Source organism: Thyridium curvatum (genome assembly GCF_004353045.1).
Source record: "Thyridium curvatum strain D216 chromosome Unknown NODE_139_length_52597_cov_72.246636, whole genome shotgun sequence".
Lineage (NCBI taxonomy): Eukaryota > Fungi > Ascomycota > Sordariomycetes > Thyridiales > Thyridiaceae > Thyridium > Thyridium curvatum.
In genome coordinates, this window is record NW_022156894.1 from 27,782 (window position 1) to 51,814 (window position 24,033).

The window sequence follows — 24,033 nt, forward strand, 5'->3', positions numbered from 1 at the left end:
GTCGACAGCTGCAGTACCTGCTTTGGGTGGTCTTCTAAAGCTGGTCTTTGCAGCTAGGATGTTCGACGACAGTGTGCCCGAGTTTCGCGTGCCATAATTATAGAAAGAGCCAGAGCTGAAAGGTTTAGGTAGCTAACGCAACGGGGATCGTCGTGCATTTGCATTGCAGGGATGCGACCTTGGCTTCCTTGGCTTGCTTAGCCTGATAAGTGGAGATCTTCGCTTTACCCGCGCCGACTCCATTCCAGACGCAACCTTTGAACTTGCTGATTGCCTGACCATAATCCTGGCACCCTCCGCGAAGAATCGGACGGTCGGACGGTCGGATGGTCGGATGGTCGGATGGTCGGATGGTCGGATGGTCGAATAGTCGTCCAACGTGATGCACTGTTCTCCACTGCTATTGACCATCATCGTTCTTGTCGCGTAAGCATACTCCGTACACAACTGTGCTGGGTGCGGCTCCAGAGGCATCTTTTCGATTTGTCAAAGCGGCTGACAATCTGTCAAGACAATAAAATCCCCTATCTTATAGCCTGAAATAGATTGTTTGTCGATTAGCAACACCCTAAGTGGGCTTCATGTCCCAGCGTATTGACCCGCGTCATGTCGGTATCGTTTCAGTTCCATGGAGGTAGTCTCGGTGCTCCGCGCGGTCTCTCCCCCGAGTTCGGTTCCCGGACGATGCTTTCTCTTGAGCTCCGGCTAGGACGTTCCCCCGCGGTCTCGGGGTAGCGCCTGAGTCAAGACCCAAATCCCTTAAAATCAAGACCAATGATAGCCAGTTGTCTGTCTACCTTCGTGCTCTCTATCGCCGACTTGACTCCAACTCGCCGCTACGTTAAGGTCCCCATAATACCAGCCAACAGAACTTTACACAAAGTCAGCGCAACTCAAATCCCCCGGCAGAACTCCCGAAGTCACCCTCGTACTCATAGGCTTTTCTTTAGCAAGATTCCCCGTTCTTCCAAATGTCTTCAACGACGGAGCGGGAGCAACAACAGAGTGCGGAGCCGCTGGAGCCCCCTCGCGATGATTGGGAGACTGGTACCAAGATTCAGAGTGGCATCAATAGGGAGAAGACAGCACAAACTGCACCGGAAACCAAGGACTCGAACATTGTCGACTGGGACGGTCCCAATGATAGCATCAACCCTCGGAACTGGAGCGCACGCAAAAAGCTGGCACATGTTCTCATGGTCAGCCTTTTCACCCTCTATGCGTAGGCGGCCGTGGTTTTGCTTTCTCATCCTGACAAAGTAAAGTTTGCTAATGAAGTCTGTAGAAACCTGGCCGCGGTCATGTTTGCGCCTGGCGCCGCCGCCCTCTGTGCCGAGTTTGGCATCACCGATACCGTTGTCGCCTCTTTGACTGTCAGCATCTACATACTGGGATTCGCCCTCGGCCCGTTGATTATTGCTTCTTTATCCGAAATATATGGCCGCTTGGTCATTTATCACACCTGCAACGTAGTATATATCGGCTTCACCATCGGATGTGCCTTGAGCACCAACATGGCCATGTTCCTCGTTTTCCGCTTTCTCTGTGGATGCGCCGCGTCATCTCCAATGGCCATTGGAGGGGGCACCATCGCAGACCTCTATGTAGCCGAGGAGCGCGGCAAAGCTATGGCCCTCTTTGGTCTCGGCCCGCTCCTTGGTCCAGTATGTTTGGCCTGGCATTTACTCTTGTTCACACTGGCTTTTGGTACTAACGCTTGTTATGAAGTGTATTGGTCCCGTCATTGGCGGGTTTGTGACCCAGGATCTTAGTTGGCGCTGGACCTTCTGGCTGATCTTGATACTAGTGAGACTGACCTGGGCCTTGCTTTGGCCCTTCCTTATTTCCTGCGTGACTTGGGCTTACATTTGCGACTATTTTAGGCGGTGATTTCCACCACACTTGCGTTTCTTTTCATGCGTGAAACATACAGACCCGTCATTCTCGAGAACAAGGCTGTCCGGCTCCGCAAGGCCACCGGCAACCTCGGACTTCGGGCAGCAACCCATAGCCAGGTTCTCAGCCAAGGCCAGCTTCTGTGTCGCGCCGTCGTACGACCATCGAAGATGTTGCTCTTCTCGCCTATCGTCCTTCTACTCTCCATCTACAGCGCCTTCATGTTCGGCCTCATATACCTGTTATTCACCACCTTTCCCGCGGTGTTTGAGAAGACATATGGATTTAGCATCGGGATCTCTGGGCTCGTTTATCTTGGATTGGGAATCGGCATGATTCTGGGCATCATTCTCTTTGGTATCTTAAGCGACAAACTGCTGAAGCAACCCCGAGGAGGAACCGTTGCACGACCGGAGCTCCGCCTGCTTCTACTGATGTGGATGGCACCTATCATCCCTATCGGCTTCTTCTGGTATGGATGGAGTGCTCAGGAGGTCACCCACTGGATCGTGCCTATCCTAGGTACCTTTGTGATTGGAGCGAGCGCCTTCCTTATGCTTATGCCTGTCCAAATTTATCTCGTGGACTCGTTTGGGTCCGAGGCGGCCGCTTCCGCTTTGGCTGCTAACACAGTTCTCCGTAGCCTATTCGGGGCCCTCTTACCTCTTGCGGGCCCACCAATGTACGCAGACTTGGGGCTCGGCTGGGGAAATAGTCTGCTGGCTTTCATCGGACTTGGGTTTGTTCCCATTCCTTTCCTCTTCTACAAGTATGGAGAGTACTTGAGGACGCGATTTCCGGTGGACGTCTGAGTTAAGCCTCTGGGTTAAACCCAAGGGGCCCTGTGCCCATTCATCGTCTATTTCGTGTGTTGTTTATCTGCACTTAACCTGTAGACCAGCTATGGAATGCTCTTCTTTAATACTGTAATTAGACATCTTAGATCTGACTATCGCTAAAGTAATGCTAAGCTCCCACTTACGAACCCACCTCGGTAACCCCCCCTTGGCACATTGTCAACTCCCCTTCCTTCGTGCGAAGCTTTTGTTGTTGCATCTTATTCATAAGTTAATCCTCATTTCAGATCCTCATTGTGTAGTGGGTCTCACAACTCAAAGGTGATTAGTTCAGCAGAGGGCCGAAAAGCCCCGAATTATAACGAAACCATCGTCACGAGAATCAAGAATACAATGTTCGTAGCGGTAGCACCTTCTAGGCCCAGCATAAAAGAATTGTGGTGTCCAGATATTACACGAATTGGGTAGCCGAGATCCGCCTTTTTCTCTATCACGTTCCTCCCTTCTGGACAGTCCTGCGCCCCTGCTGCGGTCCGAGGAACGAACACAGTACCCATCAAGTCTCCAGCATGGCCAACACCTTTGTATCCTTTCTGGACGCCACGGGAGACTCGATCGTCTCTGGCCCGGTACCAGTAGAATCTTTTGTCCCCAGGTCTGCCAATCTGTTCCCCAAGATGCCTAATGGCATCAATGACGAAGGCTGGGAGCTTTGGGAGTTCGACGGCATCTCGGCAGATGGCGAGACGTCTGTCGCCACCTCATTCTATCGCGATGCACGCAGCCTCGAGGAGGGAGGCTTCCACGTGGATGTGAACGCCATTTGGCCCGACGGGACGAAATGGGGCGGCGAGTTATACTTTGCCCAGTCCGTCATCTCAGCCCTGGGCGGCGATTACCCCCACGATGGACAATTACACGGCGTCTGGAAATCGGGGAAGGAGGGAGGAGCCAGCGCAAGCTTCAGCATCTCGTCTGATTGCTCAAGTGCCATAGTGCACTTCTCCTCGCCCGGTCGTGTGACGGGGACCATCATGATCCGTGCACTGGGCGACAACCTTGTATCGCGCCTGCCGGAGACGGAGGGCGCGGCACTGCTCTCGCCGTCTGTGCATTACTTGTTCCCTATGGGCCCGGCCGCTGCCACGGCTAACCTGAGCTTTGTGATGCAAGACGAGGCGAGCGGCACCAGCGCTAGTGAGCGGCAACTCACCCTGGATGAAGACGAGGCGGCCAGTGGAGCGATGGTGCGCGGCTGGTCTTGCTCGGCATGGCCCCGGTTCATGATAGACGCGTACTACGTCTGCGGGAAGATTGGTCCCTATCACTTGCAGCTGATACGTATTGTCTCGACCGCTGCTGACGGACACAAGTCTCACGTAGCCGCTAGGCTCTACTGCGGCAACGAGCTTGTGTGTGCTGCCAACGAGGCCATGGACATGGCCACAGCCGAAACGCAGGATGCTCCTCAGAGGGATACACTCGTGGTTGACAAGGTTATGGATGGAAAAGGAGTGGCGGGGGCGTTCCTCGACAAGAACACTGGATATTTGATCGAGTTCCGCCAAGGTGGAGGTTGGCGGTCTAGGAAGCGGTGGCATTTCGAGCTTTCGCACAAACGCGCATGGTGGAGCGACTACACGAGCGACCGGGGGACGGGAAAGTCTGGTTTCATCGAGACCATCCGCGGAGGGTCGGATGGTGAGATTGGTTACCAAGGCGTGGGGGGCGGTGGTCAGCTCCAATTGCCAGGATGATCCTACCGGTCCCCAACAGCGACAGAAAAAACAGTTAATCGCCAGTTCATCATGTGAGACGCCAACGAGACTCAATAAATAATACCTGTGAGACCGTATATGCAGATCTAGAGCACTTCCTCGAATCCATGAATACCGTCCCCTTTTGCTCCCCTCGCTTTGGGAAAGATTCGGTATGTTTGACGCGATTATGTTGTACCTCGAGCGACTGTGTGTACTTCGTAGATGAGATCTTGACTTAGGGATACCGGGACCTACCCCTTCTGAGACCGTGAGATATTTGTCCTCCTCCCCAGCAATCCATGAAAAGGCAAAAATGGATTTGGGGGGTCTAGATGTAGATCTCTGGAGCAAGTGGCCCCCTTTGCCCCCGTCCCGAGAGCTAAGCATTTCTGAGTGAGACCTTGATAACCCGGACACCCAGGCACCCAGACACAAACATCTACAAGGTAGCAAGGTAGGTAGTCAACCTCTAAAACTATCGATGCCGACGGCGGGAAGCGGGGTTTGCCACATCCACTAACGCAGCCGCGGACAGCCCTGAGAAGCGGATTGGCACATCACTGGCATCATCACTACGCCTTAGGTTGCTGGAATTTCTCGCCCTATCCGCTGCAGGTTGCGTTTCGACGTCGACACCCTGGCTGATCCTTATCCGGTCGGCGTCCTTCGGCACTACGTACGTTTTATCAAGGGTTACCAGACAGAGACGCCATGGGAAGTCGATGATGCTAATATTGTCAGACAATCTGGACGGCGCGGGTATCAATGCACCGGCAGCCAGCCCGGACCCCTGCCAAGGAAGACTAGCTCCCGTCCACAGCACTAGTCGCGGATCTTCCGAAAGTTCCAAAGTTGGTTTGGCCTGCTTATGGAGTAAGCGCCAACTGTACAAGTACTCCGTCTACAAGTAATCACCAAACTGCTCAGGTAAGCACTTCAGTTGACCTTGAGAAATAATTATTATTGGCTCATGGAAATCAGATCGTATCCTGACACTTGGAGGAATGCTCCCAGTTACATATTGTACGGTTCTCCTGCCATAACCACGCGTGCACTGTTTCTTTCCAGGGGTCCTAGGGACGGATGCAGGGGTTTTGTGAGGGATTTAGCTACCCAAAGACTCAAAGAGGGAACAGGAGACGAAAGAGGTGCAGTTACGGCCGCCAAGTGGCATCATACTCCACCCGTACTCCACCTAGAGTCCCATCCGCTCCCGCAGGAGTTCCTTGATGTCTGCCACCGTCTGCTCCAGCACGTTAAACGATTCTTGGATGCTAGCCACGCTGGAGAGTGCCCCCCACCGCCCCAAGGCGGCGCAGATGTCCTGCTTGGCCAGGGCAGCAGGAACTGCTGTTCGTTCAGTCGTGCTCCCCTCCCACGGCTGGAAGCCACCACCGGCCACATGGATCTGCAGCGGCAAACCCAAGGCCTCTTCGACCTGGCCGAGGGACTGGAGCAGCATGCAGACGGCCATATGTATGCGACTGTGTGGCGCGTCAGTCCCTAACAGCTCACCTAGACATCCCTGCGGGCCCAGTGTCGTGCTCGTGGGAGGGGCCCCGTTGCGCGTCCCTGGGCGCGAGCGGAGGTGGGCTTGGAAGTGACCCAGGACTGTGGTGCACACTTGAGTCAGGGTGATGTAGCAGCTCAGCAAGATCAGGCCCATCGAGGGATCGTTACAGGGACCCGACTCTGAAGTCGTCGCTGCGCAATCACTGCTGACCAGCTCTGACATGGCCGAGCCCGGGTCTGAACTGGAGCCCGAGTACCTAGACCTCCGGCACGCTATTGCAATGTTGGCAAATGCCTGCGATAGGTGTAGAACGCTGCCGATGTGGTAGCCGTCCAGAGTCTCCGGGTCCTCTCCTTGTTGCAGTGGTCTCTGCACCAGGGCCTCGAGTTTCGAGTGCAGGTCTGAGGCCAGACTCAAGAGCATCTCGAGGTTCTTCCCGCGCTCCGACATCCCCAGATCAGGCTCGAATTTGGTTGACGATCCGCTTGAGCTATTATTCTCTCCGCTCGCATCTGAGGCGCTAGGTATCACCTCATAGTTGCCCAGTCTTGCCGGCTCACAACTGCTGTCCTGGCGCAGGACGCCGGTGGTGCTGTCGAACAGTTGTACATCGTTCATGGCGCCATCCCCTTGAAATGTGAATCCAAGGAGTCCCTCGCCCGTGCTGCCAGTCCCTGAAGCTCGATTGAGACCTAGTGCATATTGTGCGGAGACTTGGTCCCAGCTGTCACCAAAACAAAACACCTCAGCTTCTGCCGTGGTCGAGCCATGGGTTGTAGCGATGCCGGCTGCCTCGTCCACGGGGCTCGGCCCTCGGACGTCTGACATACTCGGATGTTGGCTGCTGATTATGTTTGCGCCATGCTTGTCGGAGGCCGTCTCTATCTCGGACCTGGCCCTGTTCCGTTTTGGCTCGGAGCACGGGTCGGTCATAATCCTCCGGGACCTGCTGCGCCGGCTAAAAACGCAGGGCACCATTGCGCGGATACATCTCTGGCAGCGTACCGTTCCATTCGGAGAGTCATTTGAGGCAGAGATGGAGCACTTGAGCTTCTGGAAATGACACCTGTCGCATGAGGTTCGGATGGACAGCAAGGCGTCGGAGGAGTGCCCCGAGGATAGGGCCGCATGATATGACTGGCTCTGCATTGGGAAGTCTGTGCTTTTCTGTGTGTATTGTGCTATGGCGGGAGATGTGTGACCCTTCTACATTACCTCCCTCTGCATATGTACGAAGGAAAGGATCATATATAGGTTGGTAGGGTAGGTAGAGACAGGTTGCAGATATGTTCGTGGATTGCGTGAGCCAGGGAGCGGATGGTAGGCTGGCAGGAATTTCGGTCCTGTCTTCATCACACAATGGTGGCGCTAGGGCCGGTATGCAGTGGCAGATAAGTACAAGTACACTCGATCCTAGCTCAGTCAGCTTCAAGGGCACAGAGACCGGGGATGACCTTCCAGTTCTGGTTTAGGATACGGATTTCATGCAGGCTGTACGTGTTGGTCAGCGCGCTTGCGTGCCGCACTCCCATGTACGACCTACGTAAGGTAGGTAACAGTAGGAACGTTATTCAACCAGAGACCATCTCCGAGCGCCACATTTGCATCTCGTATCACAGTTACCACACTGCCCACACACTATGCCAGTTTTCATATACGCCTAGTTTCCACTCAATACAAAACATGCTAAATGCACAATCTTCGACCACTATTGTTAATGACCTAAGCGTATGTTTGCCTTTAAGTAAGCCTCTCAAGATTTGATACTATGCTCGTCCTCTCGTAATATTAGCGTCCTTTAACCACTAAGATAAAGGGCCTCACCCCTAAGACATAGGTCCTCACGTCAGTAAGATTCAGGGGCTTACACACGTAAGACAGAAGGATGTAGGCTCCTAGACACTGGAGCTCTCACCCCTAAGACACAAGGCCTCATCGATATGGTTTGTGATGGCTTGTGTTGGTTGTGAGACTGAATGAGCCACGAAAAGCCGAAGTTGGAAAAAAAGAAAAAAAGGCGCGGAGAGATAGTGTCTTCCATAACTAGTCCTGTACGGATCACTACATCTACTTTACACCGGGACCATTTCCAATACGCCAAATACGCCACCCGGAGCCTCATGCAGCCCATTGCAGCGTAAGTTGGCGAGGCCTGCCAGCTCGCGGAACATCTGCTCGCTCCGCCGCTTGCCGCCGAAGTTCATGACCGAGACGTCCTGCGCAATGGTAAACTTGGATCTGCTTGGTTGGATAAACTCCTCTATGACAAGGATTCGTGAGTCCGGCAAGCAAGCGTCCCTCACCTGCCGGAGTGCCTGCACGATGCTGTCGTCCGGAAAGTCGCTCAGCACACGTCGGAACTGGTATACAACCGCTCCCCGGACGACCTCCGGGAACGGCTCCAGCATGGTTCCGCCTACCATCTGGACTTCGCGTAAGCCATCGTCCAGATCGCGTTTCGCCCCTTCGATTGTTTTGGGTAGGTCGAAAACAGCGCATTGTTGAGGTGGGATGTATGCATTGCCGATTAGAATGTCACGTAGGGCCAGGCCGCTGCCTCCCCCAACGTCCACAATGGCGAGACGCTCTCCAGGCTGCGGCCCGATGCTCTGTATCCAAGAGAAGTCATAGACGCCTTTCAGGCAGTAGATATCAGCCGAGCGGGCCTGTGCGAGATTAAAGAGTCTGGCAAGCGTGGGCTCGGCGTCAAGAACCTCGTACAAGCTCGAGTCAGGGTGGCCTGTGGCGAGACCTAGCGGGATCATACGGAGATCCTTCGGTTCGGCTAGGCCGTTCTTATCAAAAAATGACGGCCAATATGCCATCGGGCGTAGGAAGAAGTTGAAGACATGCACTAGGAACCCAGCCGCGGGACCGCCTGTCTGAAAGTGCCGGGAGCTTTCAGTGTGCGCAACGCGGCCCGGGGCCGGAGACGTAAGCATCTCTGCGGCCACTAGGTAGGAAGAAAAGCGCTCGAGCAGGCGCTCATCTCCGTGGACCTTGTTGGCCAGCTCTGAGAGAGATATGTCACCCTCCTCCGGAATTAGATCGAAGACCTTGAAGTCGACAAAAGTCCGGAGAATGCCGATTTCGACGAGACTTAGGAAATGCGAGCTTACTCCCTCAAGAGCCTTGCGGATGTCTACACGCCCTGTAGCTTGGGTCGCCATTCTGTTTCGTTGGGGAAGGGAGCGAAAGTGTGATTTTGTCAATGTACTCGTCTATATGCAATTATCGATCAATAGGAGCATAGCGATGTTTAGTAGCACGCGTGTTCTTATATTTATATGCAATCCGTATCGTTCTCGCTTGCGAGCACAGCCTAGCACTGACCCGTTCATTCATTCCCGTCCTTGATAGATTTCCGTTCATTGATCTCCGATCTTCCTCGGGACCTTCAGCTTGCTCCGATTCTCACCCACCATGTCGAGGCCGATGATAAATGCGAACCCTGTACAACACAAGAGACACAGGACAGTCTTGGCACCCACAAGCCTGCTCTGAGCTCACTGTGGGGGCCCTTTCGGACCAAAAAAACGCCGAAATGTTACTTGTACGGTGTGTTTCGGTGAGAACAGTATTCAAGGCCCATTATACGATTGATGATTATTAACCTAAACACCGAGTGTCATACGCTTTATCCTCCTTCAGTCATATGATGGCAGCCGAAGAGCACGTCTCAAGTTTATGAGGAGTGGTTCTTTACGTGAGTAACTTGAGAATCTCAGGTGTATGACCTCAACCTGGAGATTCGAGCCACTTACAAATTGAGAGTCTTCCAAGGATTCCCGCAAATCTCTCCGGAAATCTGCTGATTGTAAAGAGAGTCGCTGCGAGTCGTTCCGGGCTACTTCAGGTCTGCCACACAAACGGGCTAACAGCTGAGAGCTTTTCTCGACTGTGAAGCCGTTCCCAGGTCGCAATGCCGACACCACTGGATGGCAAAAGTGAATGTGTTTGAAGTTTCTCCTCGAATTCCTTAAGGGGAACCACCTAGGATAGCCAGTCGGTGACCAAATCTTCAGGGAATAGGAGCACTGGAAGGATGCCTGTGATCTGGAGCTGGGAAGGGATCTCCACAAGGTTGGTGGACTTAAGTCTGGCTAAACTTTCATTAAGAGACTTGTCCACAAAGGATCGAGCCAGTATCAAGAAACGTTTCCAACAGAAGGCGTCTAAGATATTGTGCTGCTGTGGCCTTCTAACAAACGCCTTATTTGAATAGTAATTCAGCAGAAGGGAAGCGTCTAAGCAGTCTCCATGTCACCTGGCTTCAAAAGCAAAAGTAATCTTTCGAGCTGAAATGGGGTTCCCATTATTGTGGCATCTGGTACACCAGCTTCTTGCCAGAAACCTTCTTTGCCCTCAGCGCGTCCATGCCGACAAGGACTCTATCAAGCCCGCCCGGCTGCACGAATAACGGGTGCTCGCGAATGAGCCCTTGACCGAGTAAGTCCTGAATTGTCTTCCTCCAACACATCCCGAAAGCCAGCATTTCCGGATCTGCAGGACGGGGTCCATGAGGTGGTGGCCAAGCAATCGCTCTGCCCAGCATCACAGGCCCGAGAACCCAGTCGGGATTGATAATCTTCCTCGTCGCCGCTACCGTTTCCGGATATGGATCGAGTGCCGTGTACCTCCCACCAGCACGACCCAGTGCCGCGTAGCATATCCCCATGCTTTCCGCCGTCGTGATGCAGTCGAGAGCGTACTTAAGCTCATTGCGGGTGTGCGCACGGATCGCGGCAGCACAGTTAGGCGCACGGTAGTCAAATACGTTCGCCGCGCCGTAGCTCTTAACAAGCTCGAAGTTGTGCGGCGAGCAAGTCGCCACGGGAACAAACCCTGCCAGCCGCAGGAGCTGGATAGCGGCAGTGCCCGTGGCCGTGGAGCCGCCGTAGACCAGCACCGGTAAGGGTTTCTTGCTGGGCTGTAGTGGTTGCCCGGGGAGCCCGAGGCTCTTGAAGAGCGCCAGCCCGGCGGTCATAAAGCTCGTCCCAATCGCCGCACCACGCTCGAAGCTGACTGCATCTGGGAGCTTGATCAGGCCGGCAGCACGGACTCCAATGTGCTCAGCGAAGGCACCGAGAGCGGGTTCAAGAGGGTCTTGGCCCATTATGGCCGCGCATACCCGGTCCCCCACGTCAATGCCCTGCTGGGCGGCATCTGGCCCTAGTTGTTCCACTACTCCGGCGAAGTCACATCCAGAGATGGCTCCAGGCGTCACGTAGGGGCCCATCATCTTGGCATCGACTGGATTGATCGAGACTGCCTTGGCACGAACGAGAACGAGATCGCCCTTCAACTCTGGCACGGGAGCCCTGTGGGACAACTCCAATGTACCTCCGTCGGTACCAACTATAGCGGTTTGGGTGCGGCTCACACTCCCCATTCTGTTACCAACACAGAAAAGAATAGAATCGAGCAATGAGGGTGGGCTCTCAGTCCAAGCAGCGTAGTGTTAGGCCAGCTCTTCGCCAGAACAGATATGCGTATGAGACATCGAAGAATTAGGGTATCCAGGGTGAACAGGATATCACGACAGGGAGGTAAGTGGTGGTTAAAAGGGCCAAAGCTTGACCCAGCTCAACCATGTTCCCAGGCTGACAAGCCTGGCGAGAGCAAATAAAACTATTCCTAGCTACCATTGACACCTGGTTTTCGGTGAAAGGGCAGTCTAGTGTAAATCAGCCGGTTCTGTATGTGGAAGATCTCGGTCACCAGCACGGCGGAGGCTTTTCTCGGCAGGTATTGTTAGGTCCGAATATGACCGAGAAACGCCGAGGAGTCTCTGATGGCAGTATCGGCTAGCTGTTTATGGATCAAGCCTGGGCCCGTGCAGCTCAAGGCGCCTCGAGGTTCGGGTTTCCCTGCGCGTGGTTATGTCGCCGTGGATAAAGACGGAAGACTGGCCGATGGGTCAAATTTCCAACACTTCAACAGGTCTAGGTTATTTACTGAACAGAGGGAGACCCTCACCTCACCTGTAGGCATGCCTGTCTTTCGTCTGTTCTAAGCGCAGGTCAAATTTATGGCTACGCAACCATAGACTAGTAACTCATACCATATGTGCTCTCTACACTGTGTGTCTTGTCGTACACCAATCTTATAATGTTGTTCCAGCTTCTCACACGACTGCCATGCTGCTCCATCAGAGCCGATTGCCGATAGACTTCACTCCTGTAACGAGCTTGTATGCGCTGCCTCCCACGCTCCCGGCCAAAAGGGGGGGGTTGGTTCTTTGGAGGGATACGCTTGTGGTGGAACGACAAAGAACTAATAGAGTGGTTTCCGGTGAGATCATCCTTACAGTACTGAAAAGCGGGCTGATATGTATGTTTTCCACACAGGACAGAAGGGTACATCTAGACGACCCTTCTCCTTGTAAGTATCAGTCAGTAAAACAGTCGCTACCCTACCACAAAGCATGACAGTAATCGGACATAGCCGCGCATGTTTTCTGCGAATTCTCTACAAGTGGCGCGGCTTATAATAGCCGAGACCGGTGCTAACGGTCTTGAGCTCGTCCCTCGTCTCCATAGTGGCACTCTGTTCAGTGGTGACCCAAGTGTGTGGTCGGTCCAGCTTGGCGGTCAAAGCTCGAGGCTATCGAAATGCCTTCCCCGCCGTCCCCGCCCTCCAAAGAGCTTACTGATTACTGACAGAATTGCTGATACTCTTGATCAAGACCAACTCTTCTCGACATGTAAATGAATTCATTCATGTACAATGAATGGCTATCAAATCGCAAGTCAGTATTTGGGATCTAGAATAGATACGGCAGGACTGAAGGAATAGAATTCTTGGCCAGGGTGCTCTCGTGGACGTCGTTCATAGAATCAGGTCAACGTATTACCTGCATTTCCATCTAGATCCCAAATCTAAAAATGCCTCGGTTCTGTATCTCTCTCCTGGTATCCACGGGCACTTGGCATGTTCCATTGGACTACTCCGTACACGACAAATATTAAATCATGTTATCTAGGTACTTGAACAAGGAGATACTTCATACGAGGTCCGAGCAGCAGCCTCGACGTCCCCACAGCACCTTCTAAGCTACAAGTACTTGTACTAGTCGCTGCATGACCGAGGCGAATAGGAGCCATGGATGACGACAAGGGGATGGATGCTAGGTGGGGAAGAGATCCTTTTTTCTTAGCGCAGCTCCCAAGCAATCCTTGGCATTCAGCTTGCCAGAATTCTCCACACGGTCATGTACGGAGCAGGCGAGGTTGCACCCAGTACAGCTGAAAGCTGAAAAAAGCCTACCTTGGGTTCCAGCCATAGATAATGTCCAGTGGGGCTAAACTGGGGATACGGTGCTCAGTCAATCGTTGATGAAGCATTAGCCGTTGATAAAGGGTTACGGAGCGCTCAACGGCACCTCCCGTGTCGACCGAGTCAACCAAACTATCGGGCCTCCTTTCGAATTGGCTATGTTGACAAGCAATCAAGTGACCAACTTAAACAATCCTTCAAGATCAGTTCGAGTAATCAAGTGTAGTGGCAGGCCACCAACTCTTTTAAGGTCGATAATCATCAAAAAGGTCAACTGTACCAAGGTAGCTAGCCATGAAAGGCCATGAATGATTAGAAGATGATAAGGACGTGAATTAACGGTAGTCTGGATCCCACCAGACCTGCTGTGGAGAGCAAGTCGTTGTCCAAGCGTAATTCTCGCCAAGCGCTATCAGCCAGCCCTTGCCAGAAACATCTCAAATTCTGGCCTTGTTTCAGGGTTGTTCCTGGCTTCCTCTACCACGTGTAAATGAGGTGCCTTTTTCATATGAGTGTCGGCCAAGAGTGAAATGCGGTATTAAAAACCTTCGTATATCTCAGTGTCACGATTTCCAGGGGGTTAGATGCTGATAATTCTTTTCTTGCTTGGGCGACAACAGTCTGTTTCTTTCCTTCACCCAAGGAATTTTCTTTTTCACCATGTCCGTGGACGATCTTCTCCGCCAATACCAGGGACATATTGTCAGTCAGAACTACAATGCCGGCTTCATCGCCCTTAGCTATCTTGTTAGCTTTGTCGGGTCTGCATCGACGCTGGAACTGATAAATCGTCGGACGGGCTCAAAAGGCTTCTTCAACCAGTATGTCTCACCATTGTCCCGAATACCCTTACCCAACCGAGTTTCATACTAACCGGAGGAGCTTACTTCTGGTGGGCTCGGCTATAACGATGGGCGGAATATCCATCTGGTGCATGGTAAGGGACCTCATGCATTCATGATCTAATGTAGACTGACCGCCCCATGGCACTTCATCGGCAATCGAGCCATCGATTTGGCAAACGGAGAACCTGAGCTGCAGGTAGCCTACTCAAGTGGTTTCACTGCGGTCTCCTTTTTCGTCCCGATTGTCGTGCTCCTGGCAGCCTTTATCGCTTTCGGCACGAACAACCATGTTTCCTGGTGGAGAATTACAGTTGGGAGCATCCTTTGCGGCGCCGCTATCTGTGGAATGCACTATCTCGGAAATGCATCCATCAATAACTACAAATGCATCTACCAAGTGGCGTTCATCATCGGCGCCGCCATCATCGCCGTGTTCGCCAGCTTTGTTGCCCTGTCTGCCTTCTTCGTGTTCCGAGGCATATGGGCCAACTCATGGTGGAAGCGGGCTCTCTCCGCTATCGTCCTGGCGGGTGCTGTATCGGGGATGCATTGGTGTGCTGTCGTCGGGACCCGGTATCTGCTTGTCGATATTAAGCCCAAGGACAACGAACCATCGAGGAATGCAACTGTGATTGTAGTGATCTGTCTGGTTAGTACATGCGCTCTGAAGTTCGGGACATGGCTAATCTGTCTGTTTCCAGTCACTTGCTGCCTGTTTTATCATCGCAAGTTCGGCTATCTACCGGGCTCGGAAAATGAGGAAGTCTGCTCTTCGTGCGCAGCAGATTACCTTGGGCACTGCAGTCTTTGATACGCACGGTAGAGTTCTGGTCGACGCTGATGGCCTTATCCCTAGCGCGGTCGTCACAGACTCGTTCTTGGAGAAGGTATGGAAGCTGCTTCAACCTGCCGTAAGCATTATGTCAGACCTAACTTTAGTGTTGCAGAGTAGAAAAGAAGGGTTCAACAATACTCATCCTGTTTTCAATTGGATGTTCCGAGCTTCCAGGAATTGGGGTGGCATTTCAACACTCCTGGTTGGCATGAAGCACCATTTGCTCCAGTTATCATCACCTTCTTCCACAACGGCTGATGAGGGTGGCATCCAATTGATCAACGAACATGGGGAGATGGTTGAAAATTACGACATTATTTTCCGCGAACTTTTCTGCGTTGCTGCTATGAACCTTGCTGAACGGCTGAGGCTGAATATATCCTCCATCGGTGTTCTCTGGGATGAGATACTACCCACTGGAGCGTGTCGCAAGACAGGGGCGCAGAGCAAGAGACAACACCAGAGCCATAGCAGGCCAAGAAGCGAGCATACAACTGGAGAAGACCAGGGAGAGATCGATCTGGCCGAAAAAGGGCTGCACGATGCGCAGCTAGAATATGGACGTGGCTCTCTTATGTTCTTGGTGCATCGGGTGCAGACAAGTCGCGAAGCTGAACGATTAGCATCAGCAGGTTACCGATTCGCCGAGCTTCATCAAGTGAGTAACTTGATCCAAACGAGCATGCAAATCCAGTCAGCCGATTTTGAGTCAGTACTACGAGTACTGGAATTGTACGCCGATCAGGACCGACGACCGTCTGGAGTCCATGTAGGCTTCTTTGCCATTCGCGCCAGGGTCGATTCCCGGGGTTTCGATGTACTAGTTCCGAAAGGGGCTCGACATTTGCTTCCATCTCAGTCCCTCCATCTAGAGGACATCCAACGCTCGCACGTGGAATTCCTGCGGCATTTCGAAGGCATGACGGTGTCAAGCCTCGTCCCGAGACTGTTGGAAGGAAGCGCTGCAGGGTCACCGCCGAAAATGAAAGAGTTTGCGAAACAGATGGGGGAGGCCATCAAAGGTCTGCGGTTAGCGGTAAAGGAGCCGTTGTTCGAACAGGCTGTGCTCTCACCGACAATCTTGCGGCTGCCCAGTCCGGATGGTGATCATGGCCAGATGGAGACAGTCATGATAACTCTGCGGCTCGTGGTTCCGATCCATTCAGTGCTATCGAGCCCCGACTGCGAGCTAATACCGTTGAGCGTCTTGAAGATGCACCAGATCTCAGGGCGCCACCACCAAGAATTTGCGCAGGAGGTGCACCGAGAGTTCGGGCCCTTCGTGAAGACTGTGCCTCCCCGTACGGGTAATAGTGAAAAAGGCCGTTCGTGGCCGGCTACCAAGCTGTTGAGGCTTCATCCGGGGGGGTCTATGATGAACAAGAGGTCGGTGGCAATGGTGACCAGGAAGCAGGCCTCATTAGCACCAACTAAGTCAAGCTCGACTGTCAATCTTTGCCAACCGGACAGCAGCAACCGTTCGCGATCGGTAGATACGGTTGAAATGGTGGATGAGGCTGAAAGATATCGGTCACAGGAGGACTGGAATGTGGTACCGCAATCCTATGGAGGTATCTTGGTGTCCAAGGAAGTAACCATCAACATTCAAAATGGGCAAACAAGCACAGGAGAGAATGAAGGAACTATAAAGAGCCAGAGCATGGTTGTTGTCGAGGACGAGGACCGAGTACAGAAGACGACGTCAAGGTCCAGCAGCATCGAGTTGCAGCCGATGAGCGGTATGGCTGTGAAAGCTCAAACAGGTTTGCAGGTTTCCAAAGTCCATGTGTATAGCGGCTCGGCCACCGACATTCAGACCTATGTCGATATTTTGTTTGCTGACGCCATGGGAAGTCGCTAATAAACCGAAACCGCCATTTTGAAGCAGGGAGGAAAATCCGCTCTCATGCGTTGTATCTCTATATCCCTGTTTCAAAGTCGGTAATATTAGCTATGTATATAAGTATAAGTCTAGTAATCTGGTACTGCGAAATAGAATTAGCACACCATTCAGCGGAGACAGATCGACTCCATCGATCGGAGAGAACAATAGCGCCTGTTTCCAAGACTGCCTCCAGCTTTTCTCTCGCTCAATTTGCCTTCCCGGACAGATCACTCGACTCTACTATTTCTTAGGCATTTAAGATCAAGTATCTGAGTTGAGAAGAATAACAAATCAAGGCTTGTTACCTAGGTATCTGCTATAGGTGTGGAAATGAATCCTAGTAGATCTTTTGCTGTTATCTCCTTCTGTGCCAGATTTTGAATGGCCGAGATAATCTTTTCAGTGGCCTCGGATCCAATTATCGGAACCACTAGGCTCTTGAACTTTTCTTTGACTCTTTCATGACTGAATGGATTCTGTACTTCGCCGAGAGGATGGCAGAGAGACCTAGTCTCCAGTACAGTCTGATGATGCCCGACAAGCTGAATTTGAGCTTCAAGATCACAAACAGAGGAGTCATGAAGAACTTCAATCCGCTCGCAAAGCTGGTGCACTTTCGTGTCTGCCATGAGCTTGGAATCGTACGCTTTCCATCCGAGCTGGGCGCCATACAGCCAGGCGACAGCAATCTGGTAATAGATGCTGAACTGAGCGTCAACAACTGTGATGGGATGGCGCTTGTTGGATGTTGGATTCCCTACGATAGCATAGCATGCCGGAGATAGACGGACGATTAACTTTGCCGGACAATCTTCGTATTTGGCAGCCATGCTAGCAGCGAGTTCGATTGCACTATGAGTCATACGGCAAGCTGGAAATGGCTTGAGTGCTGTCGAGGTGAATAGCCACTCTGTCCGAAGCGCATCTGTAAGACCGTCGACATTGGGCGAAGTGGAATAGGCATTCAAGAATCCCCAACGACCTTCGATGCTCCTTGATGCGCCAAGCACGCCAGCCTCGGCGAGCGCAACACATACAAATGCGTCGTGGGCAGCGAACCCAGGATGCAGGCGCTTGTTCCAGGCGCCGTTCTCCAGGAACTGCATTGACCCTGACGCTCTGGATCCCGCTAGACCAAAGGCATTCTCAATCTGTGTAGCTGGCAACTTGCGTAATTTTGCGATTGCAGCAACAGCACCATACACACCGGCGGTCGAGGTGTTGTGGAAGCCCCTGGAATAGCCACCGGTGCCCATAGCACGGGCAAGGCGAACTGAGACCTCATACCCGACAGCGAGAGCTACGAGCAGATCCTGACCAGTTGAGACCAAAGCTTCAGCTTGCACGAGTGCGGCAGCAATCAGTGCTGCGCCAGGATGGCTTGCACCGGCTGCGAAGGTGTCGTCAAAGTCGAAAGAGTGTGCAAAGGCAGCATTGAGCAGCGCCGCAGTCGGCATAGAAAAGGTTGGGCCTTGAGTATAGACCGTACTTTGCCCGCCTTGGAGATCGAGGGCACGGGTTGCCTTGATAAACGCCTTGCTGGATTCCGCATGCATGGCCGCGCCGGATGCGACTCCAATATGGTCAATAAGTAGCTCCTCGATCTTTTCTATCGCACCGATTGGAATATCTTCTAGTGTTGTATCGTGCACGAAGTCGGAAAACTCTCTCGTGACCGGCCTAGACGTGCTGACAGTGGCGTCGGCAGCCGAAGGGGGTTCTCGTGCTCGATCTGCCATCTCTGGAGGGAGATTCAGTGCACCGGTCATGATCCTCCGAGCAGTGCGGATGAATGAAAGACTTTCGAAGTGCGGGAAAGACCCCTTCATCTCCTGTACCGACACAGCAACTTGCATGATACCCAGAGGGTGGTGGATCTTGAGTGTTTTCTCTTCACAAGCCCCTGAGGGCAACTGCTTGCTGACGACCGATCCAGGGATGCGGCTGCATGCTGCTGTGCAAATAGCCCCAGTGCCGGCCATCGAGTCATGACACCGATTGTCGAGGATGAGGCGCGATAGAACGTGGCCAAGTCCGGTATTGTCCCTGGCAACCGTAACTACCATTGGCAGGAAGGGAGACTCGTTGTCAACTTCTTGCCAGTCCTTGCAGCGATCTAGCAGATGAGCACCCTTTCCTCGTACCTCTTTGAGCACCGCAATAATGGCTGGGTCGTTCATCTGCTCTGCGGTTTCACTCCCAGATAGGCCGAAATCTTGAGCCGCCACAAAGATGATGGGGTTTGCCACGTCGCAGATTGTAATCTCCACCGGCCTTCCAGCTACTTCAATGTTATCTAGAACACAAGATGAGGGTAAGAGTCCCTTGCCATATGCTGCTCCAATTGTCTGATCGCATCCATGCTTGTTAGCTTATGCTTGAGTTGCAAGAGAAAGTCGTCATACTTGACTGTAATCCATTAAAATTGCAGCTCCAGTGCCAGGGACTCCGGCGATTGAGAAATCGCCAGATTCGACGACCTCTCCTGAATCTGCATCCACAGAGACGTGCGCCCTAAGGACTTTGTCTGTTCCTGTATTGTAGATACGGACTAATCGCGTTGGATACCCTTTCGTAATGGTCACCCCCGGTGCGTTTGATTTGACAAGACGCTCTTCGATCGCAAAAGGCCCAACAGCTGCAGATATGTTGCCGCAATTGCCTGTGTATCCAACGGTGTCATCCGTGATACCGACCTGACAAAATGTGTAGTCGACATCGGCATCTGGACGTGCTGAGGTCCTGACCAGAGCAACCTTTGACGTGATTACTCGAGACCCGCCCATCCCATCAACTTGGATTGGGTCGGGAGTGCCCATCAAGCGTTTAATAAAAGTGTCCCGTGCCGGCCCAGGCTCTGGAACATCATCTTCATGAAAGAAAACAGCTTTGCTGCTGCCTCCGCGATAGTAGACTGCAGGAACTGATGGCCGCATGCTGGTGAGTCCAAGCGAACATAGGTAGAGCGATGAAATCTGGTAAAGGCCATGCCAAGGAAGCTGCTTAGATCGGGCTTGAAATGATCTCTCGCTGGAGATGAAAAGCGGCCCTTTTTCTGAGGGTGATGCCTTTGGAATCTAGTGATCATGCGAGTGGGGAACTCGGCCAACTTCGGCGAGGCTAAATGTCGCCACTAGGACGCCACCGCCCAACGCGGAGCGGTCGGCTTCACAGTCGAGAAAAGCTCTCAAGACCATCCACATCTGACATGTTCGAAAGGTCGAGCTCACACGAAGCTCCCATGGAATGCGCTTGGCGACCAGTTGACATCGGAAAAGTCAAAATTTGCTGCCCAGTCAAAGTCTGGAAATGGGCCGTCGGGTAAGGGAGGCATGCTGTCCAGTTCCAACCCCGTGCCCGTTAGGATACTGTATGGCTGGCCCATCTGAGGCCACTGTGTCCCGCTGTTTTGCCCCTGGTCTGGTTCTGTGATGGTACGCACTGTTGTGATTCAGTCAGCCCCTGCGCCAATGGCGGTGGAGCTGAACATACCTGATGGAGGTGTCTCTGGTGTGTCTTCGTGGTAGGGGCTCGGCTGCCCACCGAACTCCTCTCTCCACCACCAAAAGCAGTCGAAAACCACACTCATAGATAGCCTACTCCGAATACGAGTACCCAGGCTGTGCATTGAGCCATTTGCGTGCCGAAAGATGCTCTTACTTGTCCATAGTTGACTCATGAGAGCACAGGCACGGGCGCCGAGATCGTCATTCTGCAAAGAAGCTCGGCGGTTCAGGAGGATGGCGTCAAAATATGCTTTCTCGCTGACCTCCGGGTTGAAATGCATTGCCCAGGTGCTTCTACATATCTTTAGGACTGAGAAAGCTGCCAGTGAGACTGTTCGCTCGATGAACACGGGCAAAACCTGCGACACTTCGCATTTCTGGTCCTCAGTTGTGAGCGTATGGATAAGTGAACACGCCGCGGAGTGAAGTTGAACCAGGCCAGCACGGTTGTCGTCATGTGGCCTTTCAAAAAAGTGGTAGGCCAGCAGGTGCAAACGGTAGCTCTGCGCATAGAGGAGACCTGGGGGACGGCGGTAAGCAGCAGCCACAAGAGACATAGTGAATACCTACTGATCAGTGAATGGCATTGTCCGAGCATCTCTGTCATTTGTGCGTCGAAAACGTTTATGAATGAGGCCAGAGCATGCGGTTGGGAGGAGGCGGGGGCGTCTTGCAGCACCTTCATGATCGCGGCTGTCGCCGATGCCATGATATTGTGCATCTTCCGCCGCAATCTCAGATCCTCGGGAAAGTCAGAGATCAATGCCTCATCATCTGGCCCAAGAACTGTTGAGCAGCCCACCGTCATGGGTGGAAGACCTTCGCGAAGTGCAGTGCTGGATTTTGAGTCAGCGAGAACATTGCATGCACGGCGACCATATGACCTACTCGTGGCTAATAATGAGACAGTGGGCCCAGAGCTGTGACCTAAAGAGCTTGTCTTCATATCCTGAATCGAGTCTGGTCCTCGAAAAGTCTTGTCCTGATCCAACAACGTGTAGGCCAATTTGCATGGCTAAGTGTGTGGCTGCACCACTCAATACGCTCGTGATGTCCTTGTACATGGTATTCAGAGGTACTGGCCAGACGCAAAGTATCAACAAGCCCTGAATGGTTTGGACTGGGTTGGATCGGGAACCCAATGCCTGCAGGGCCATGAAATTGATACGAGGGACAAGTCTCCCGAGTAACGTTGGATCTCGGGAGTAGCGCCGGCTCCCAACGAATACCACCGCCCAGAACAGAAATTGCGACAGGTCAAAACACTTGTCCGGGGACATCGACGGTTTGATGACGGGCATGAGCGGCGAGTATTGTCGAAAGAATCTATGTCCAACTCCCAATCAGCCAGATATACCACTAGAAGCCTATAAGTGTTCCATACATATTGAAGCAATCCTTGATCTTACGACTATCGACCTCATGGCCATCCAATGATCTTGAGGCACAAGGCTCATTGTCTGAGGATGGTGTAGGGAGGTCGCTAGGTGTTCGCGGCGTAGGACCGGGAAACGATAGTGATGTGGACAACGGCATCTCCTCACTCAGAGCCCCGTCGATGCCGGTGGTTGCGGGGACGGCCGGATGTTCGACCGGATGTTGAGCACACTGCCGATTCCCCGGCGTTGATATGATGGTATCTTCGGCGGATTTGGCATGTGGCGATGACGCTTTCAATTTCTCGAGTTCTCGCTGGAGCTGTGCCTTGGTCTTGCGGGCGTTGGAATTGATGCTCTTGACGCAGACCAGGTCAAGTCGACGGCAGCGAGAGCATGCGTCGGGGTACTCAGCATCGCAGCGTATCTGTCAACGCTTGCTCAGCTTCGGTCAGCCGTTCGATCTGCGGGACAGGGTCGAACCTTTTGAAGTCTGCATTCTCTGCACGCGACTCTCCTCTTTCCAGGGGCCATAGTCATGCGGCCAAAGCCTCGAGGATTAAAGATAGAATGGCATTAGTTAAATAGAGATGCGTACTAATAGGTATATCCGTCAAAGATGACGAGTTTACAGCCGGCTCAGGTATGCTAGAATTAAAGTGAAGCAAAAAGTTGGGGAAACTAGACCAGAGCAAGAATAAATGGGCGATTGAGGGCAGGCTATTGGTTCCTCAGTGGGTACTCACAGCCCTGGGTTTGGCAGTCCTGCGGGGACCCTTACTAAGTCTAGTACTTTAGGAGAATGACTACTCCAGCCCCCCCTCCTCGTCTCTTCCGGCCTCCCCCCCACTCAGCGTGGTACCCGACCCATAAAAGTCTGCCCATTAAAATATCACTAAAATTTTTATAATTAGAAGTACTACCCTAGGTTAGCTCTAAAATCTAAATTTAGCCTATCTTTAATCTAATTAATTTAATATCTATCTATCTATCTATTTTGTTTGTTTTTAGTGTATTTATTAGATATAAGCTAAGTTATATTGTTAATATAATATAATTAAAAGAGATATAATAAATATAATACCTATATTCTAGAGACACTATAACAGTACCTAATAATAAGAATATAATTATTATTATAGATTAATTAAATATAATCCTCTAACTATAAAGGCTCTTAAGTCTAATAGCTATCTTTAATATAGGTCTAAGGCCTAGAATTAGTTCTAGACTTTTAAACCTCTTAACTATAGTTAAGATCTAGAATTAGTCCTAGACTTTTTAACCTCTTAACTATAGTTTAACCTATAGCTAGCTAATAAGTTAATTTATCTAGATGTTTATATATATAAGTTTATAAGCCTAGATATATAAGTTATTTAATAATAGATATAACTAAATTATTATAATAAATAGTCTCTTAATAATAAGTAATCTACTTTATAAGCTTTAATATAATAATAATATACTTTAAGGCTATTATTAAGAGATTATCTTAAATATATATAAAATAATCTATCCTTCTACTACTCTCTTAAGTCTATCTTTTATACTTATCTATATTAAGACTCTTAATTATATTCTCTATTAAATAATTTAATATATATATCTATATCTATATATACTTATATAATATTAATATCTATCTATCTATCTATCTATTTTGTTTATTTTTAATATATCTATTAGGTATAAGCTAAGTTATACTATTAATATAACATAGTTAAAAGAGATATAATAAATATAATACCTATATTCTAGAGATATTATAATAGTATCTAATGATAAGGACATAATTATTATTATGAATTGATTAAGTATAGTCCCCTAACTATAAAGGCCCTTAAGCCTAACAGCTACTAACCGTCTTTAATGTAGGTCTAAGGCCTGGAATCAGTCCTGGACTTTTAAACCTCTTGACTATGATTAAGGCCTAGAATTAGTCCCAGACTTTTTGACCTCTTAACTATAGTCTAGCCTATAGCCAGCCGATAAGTCAACTTATCTAGACATCTATATATATAAGTTTACAAGCCTAGATGTGTAAGCTATTTAATAATAATAGATATAATCAAATTGTTATAATAAATAATCTCTTGATAATAAGCAATCTATCACAAAACCAACCACAGTTACTGCAGGAGCACCTCCTAAGGCGGTCAAAGAAGATAAGATAGGCAGAAAACGTACAGACCACCAGATCGCTTAGGACTCTAGTGATCCATCACCATAGATCATAGCGATCCTCTATAAGAGATCGCAATAGATCACCATAAGCCATCGCGATCTATTATCTATATATACAGACATATGACTACCCTTAGATACCTACCCTAGATAGC

The 24,033-nt window shown here is 51.1% G+C and overlaps 7 protein-coding genes across 7 annotated transcripts; 3 read left to right on the forward strand and 4 right to left on the reverse strand.

The window, feature by feature from the left end:
* Positions 1-971: 971 nt before the first annotated feature.
* Positions 972-2,708, forward strand: E0L32_012146 (uncharacterized protein; the record flags this gene model as incomplete). Its single annotated transcript, XM_031134954.1, has 4 exons — positions 972-1,222; positions 1,286-1,664; positions 1,729-1,806; positions 1,884-2,708. The coding sequence occupies 4 exons, from the start codon at positions 972-974 to the stop codon at positions 2,706-2,708; spliced, it is 1,533 nt and encodes a 510-aa protein (XP_030999264.1).
* A 554-nt stretch (positions 2,709-3,262) lies between these two features.
* E0L32_012147 (uncharacterized protein) lies at positions 3,263-4,450 on the forward strand (the record flags this gene model as incomplete). The annotated part of the gene is made up of 1 exon (XM_031134955.1): positions 3,263-4,450. One exon carries the CDS (start codon positions 3,263-3,265, stop codon positions 4,448-4,450), a length of 1,188 nt encoding a protein of 395 aa, XP_030999265.1.
* A 1,198-nt stretch (positions 4,451-5,648) lies between these two features.
* E0L32_012148 (uncharacterized protein) lies at positions 5,649-6,794 on the reverse strand (the record flags this gene model as incomplete). The annotated part of the gene is made up of 1 exon (XM_031134956.1): positions 5,649-6,794. The coding sequence occupies one exon, from the start codon at positions 6,792-6,794 to the stop codon at positions 5,649-5,651; it is 1,146 nt and encodes a 381-aa protein (XP_030999266.1).
* A 1,244-nt stretch (positions 6,795-8,038) lies between these two features.
* Positions 8,039-9,136, reverse strand: E0L32_012149 (uncharacterized protein; the record flags this gene model as incomplete). The annotated part of the gene is made up of 1 exon (XM_031134958.1): positions 8,039-9,136. The coding sequence occupies one exon, from the start codon at positions 9,134-9,136 to the stop codon at positions 8,039-8,041; it is 1,098 nt and encodes a 365-aa protein (XP_030999267.1).
* A 1,145-nt stretch (positions 9,137-10,281) lies between these two features.
* E0L32_012150 (uncharacterized protein) lies at positions 10,282-11,358 on the reverse strand (the record flags this gene model as incomplete). Its single annotated transcript, XM_031134959.1, has 1 exon — positions 10,282-11,358. The coding sequence occupies one exon, from the start codon at positions 11,356-11,358 to the stop codon at positions 10,282-10,284; it is 1,077 nt and encodes a 358-aa protein (XP_030999268.1).
* A 2,546-nt stretch (positions 11,359-13,904) lies between these two features.
* Positions 13,905-16,785, forward strand: E0L32_012151 (uncharacterized protein; the record flags this gene model as incomplete). The annotated part of the gene is made up of 4 exons (XM_031134960.1): positions 13,905-14,065; positions 14,216-14,738; positions 14,791-14,976; positions 15,037-16,785. 4 exons carry the CDS (start codon positions 13,905-13,907, stop codon positions 16,783-16,785), a joined length of 2,619 nt encoding a protein of 872 aa, XP_030999269.1.
* A 329-nt stretch (positions 16,786-17,114) lies between these two features.
* Positions 17,115-21,328, reverse strand: E0L32_012152 (uncharacterized protein; the record flags this gene model as incomplete). Its single annotated transcript, XM_031134961.1, has 6 exons — positions 17,115-19,157; positions 19,215-19,746; positions 20,040-20,250; positions 20,302-20,835; positions 20,886-21,151; positions 21,204-21,328. The coding sequence occupies 6 exons, from the start codon at positions 21,326-21,328 to the stop codon at positions 17,115-17,117; spliced, it is 3,711 nt and encodes a 1,236-aa protein (XP_030999270.1).
* Positions 21,329-24,033: the final 2,705 nt, after the last annotated feature.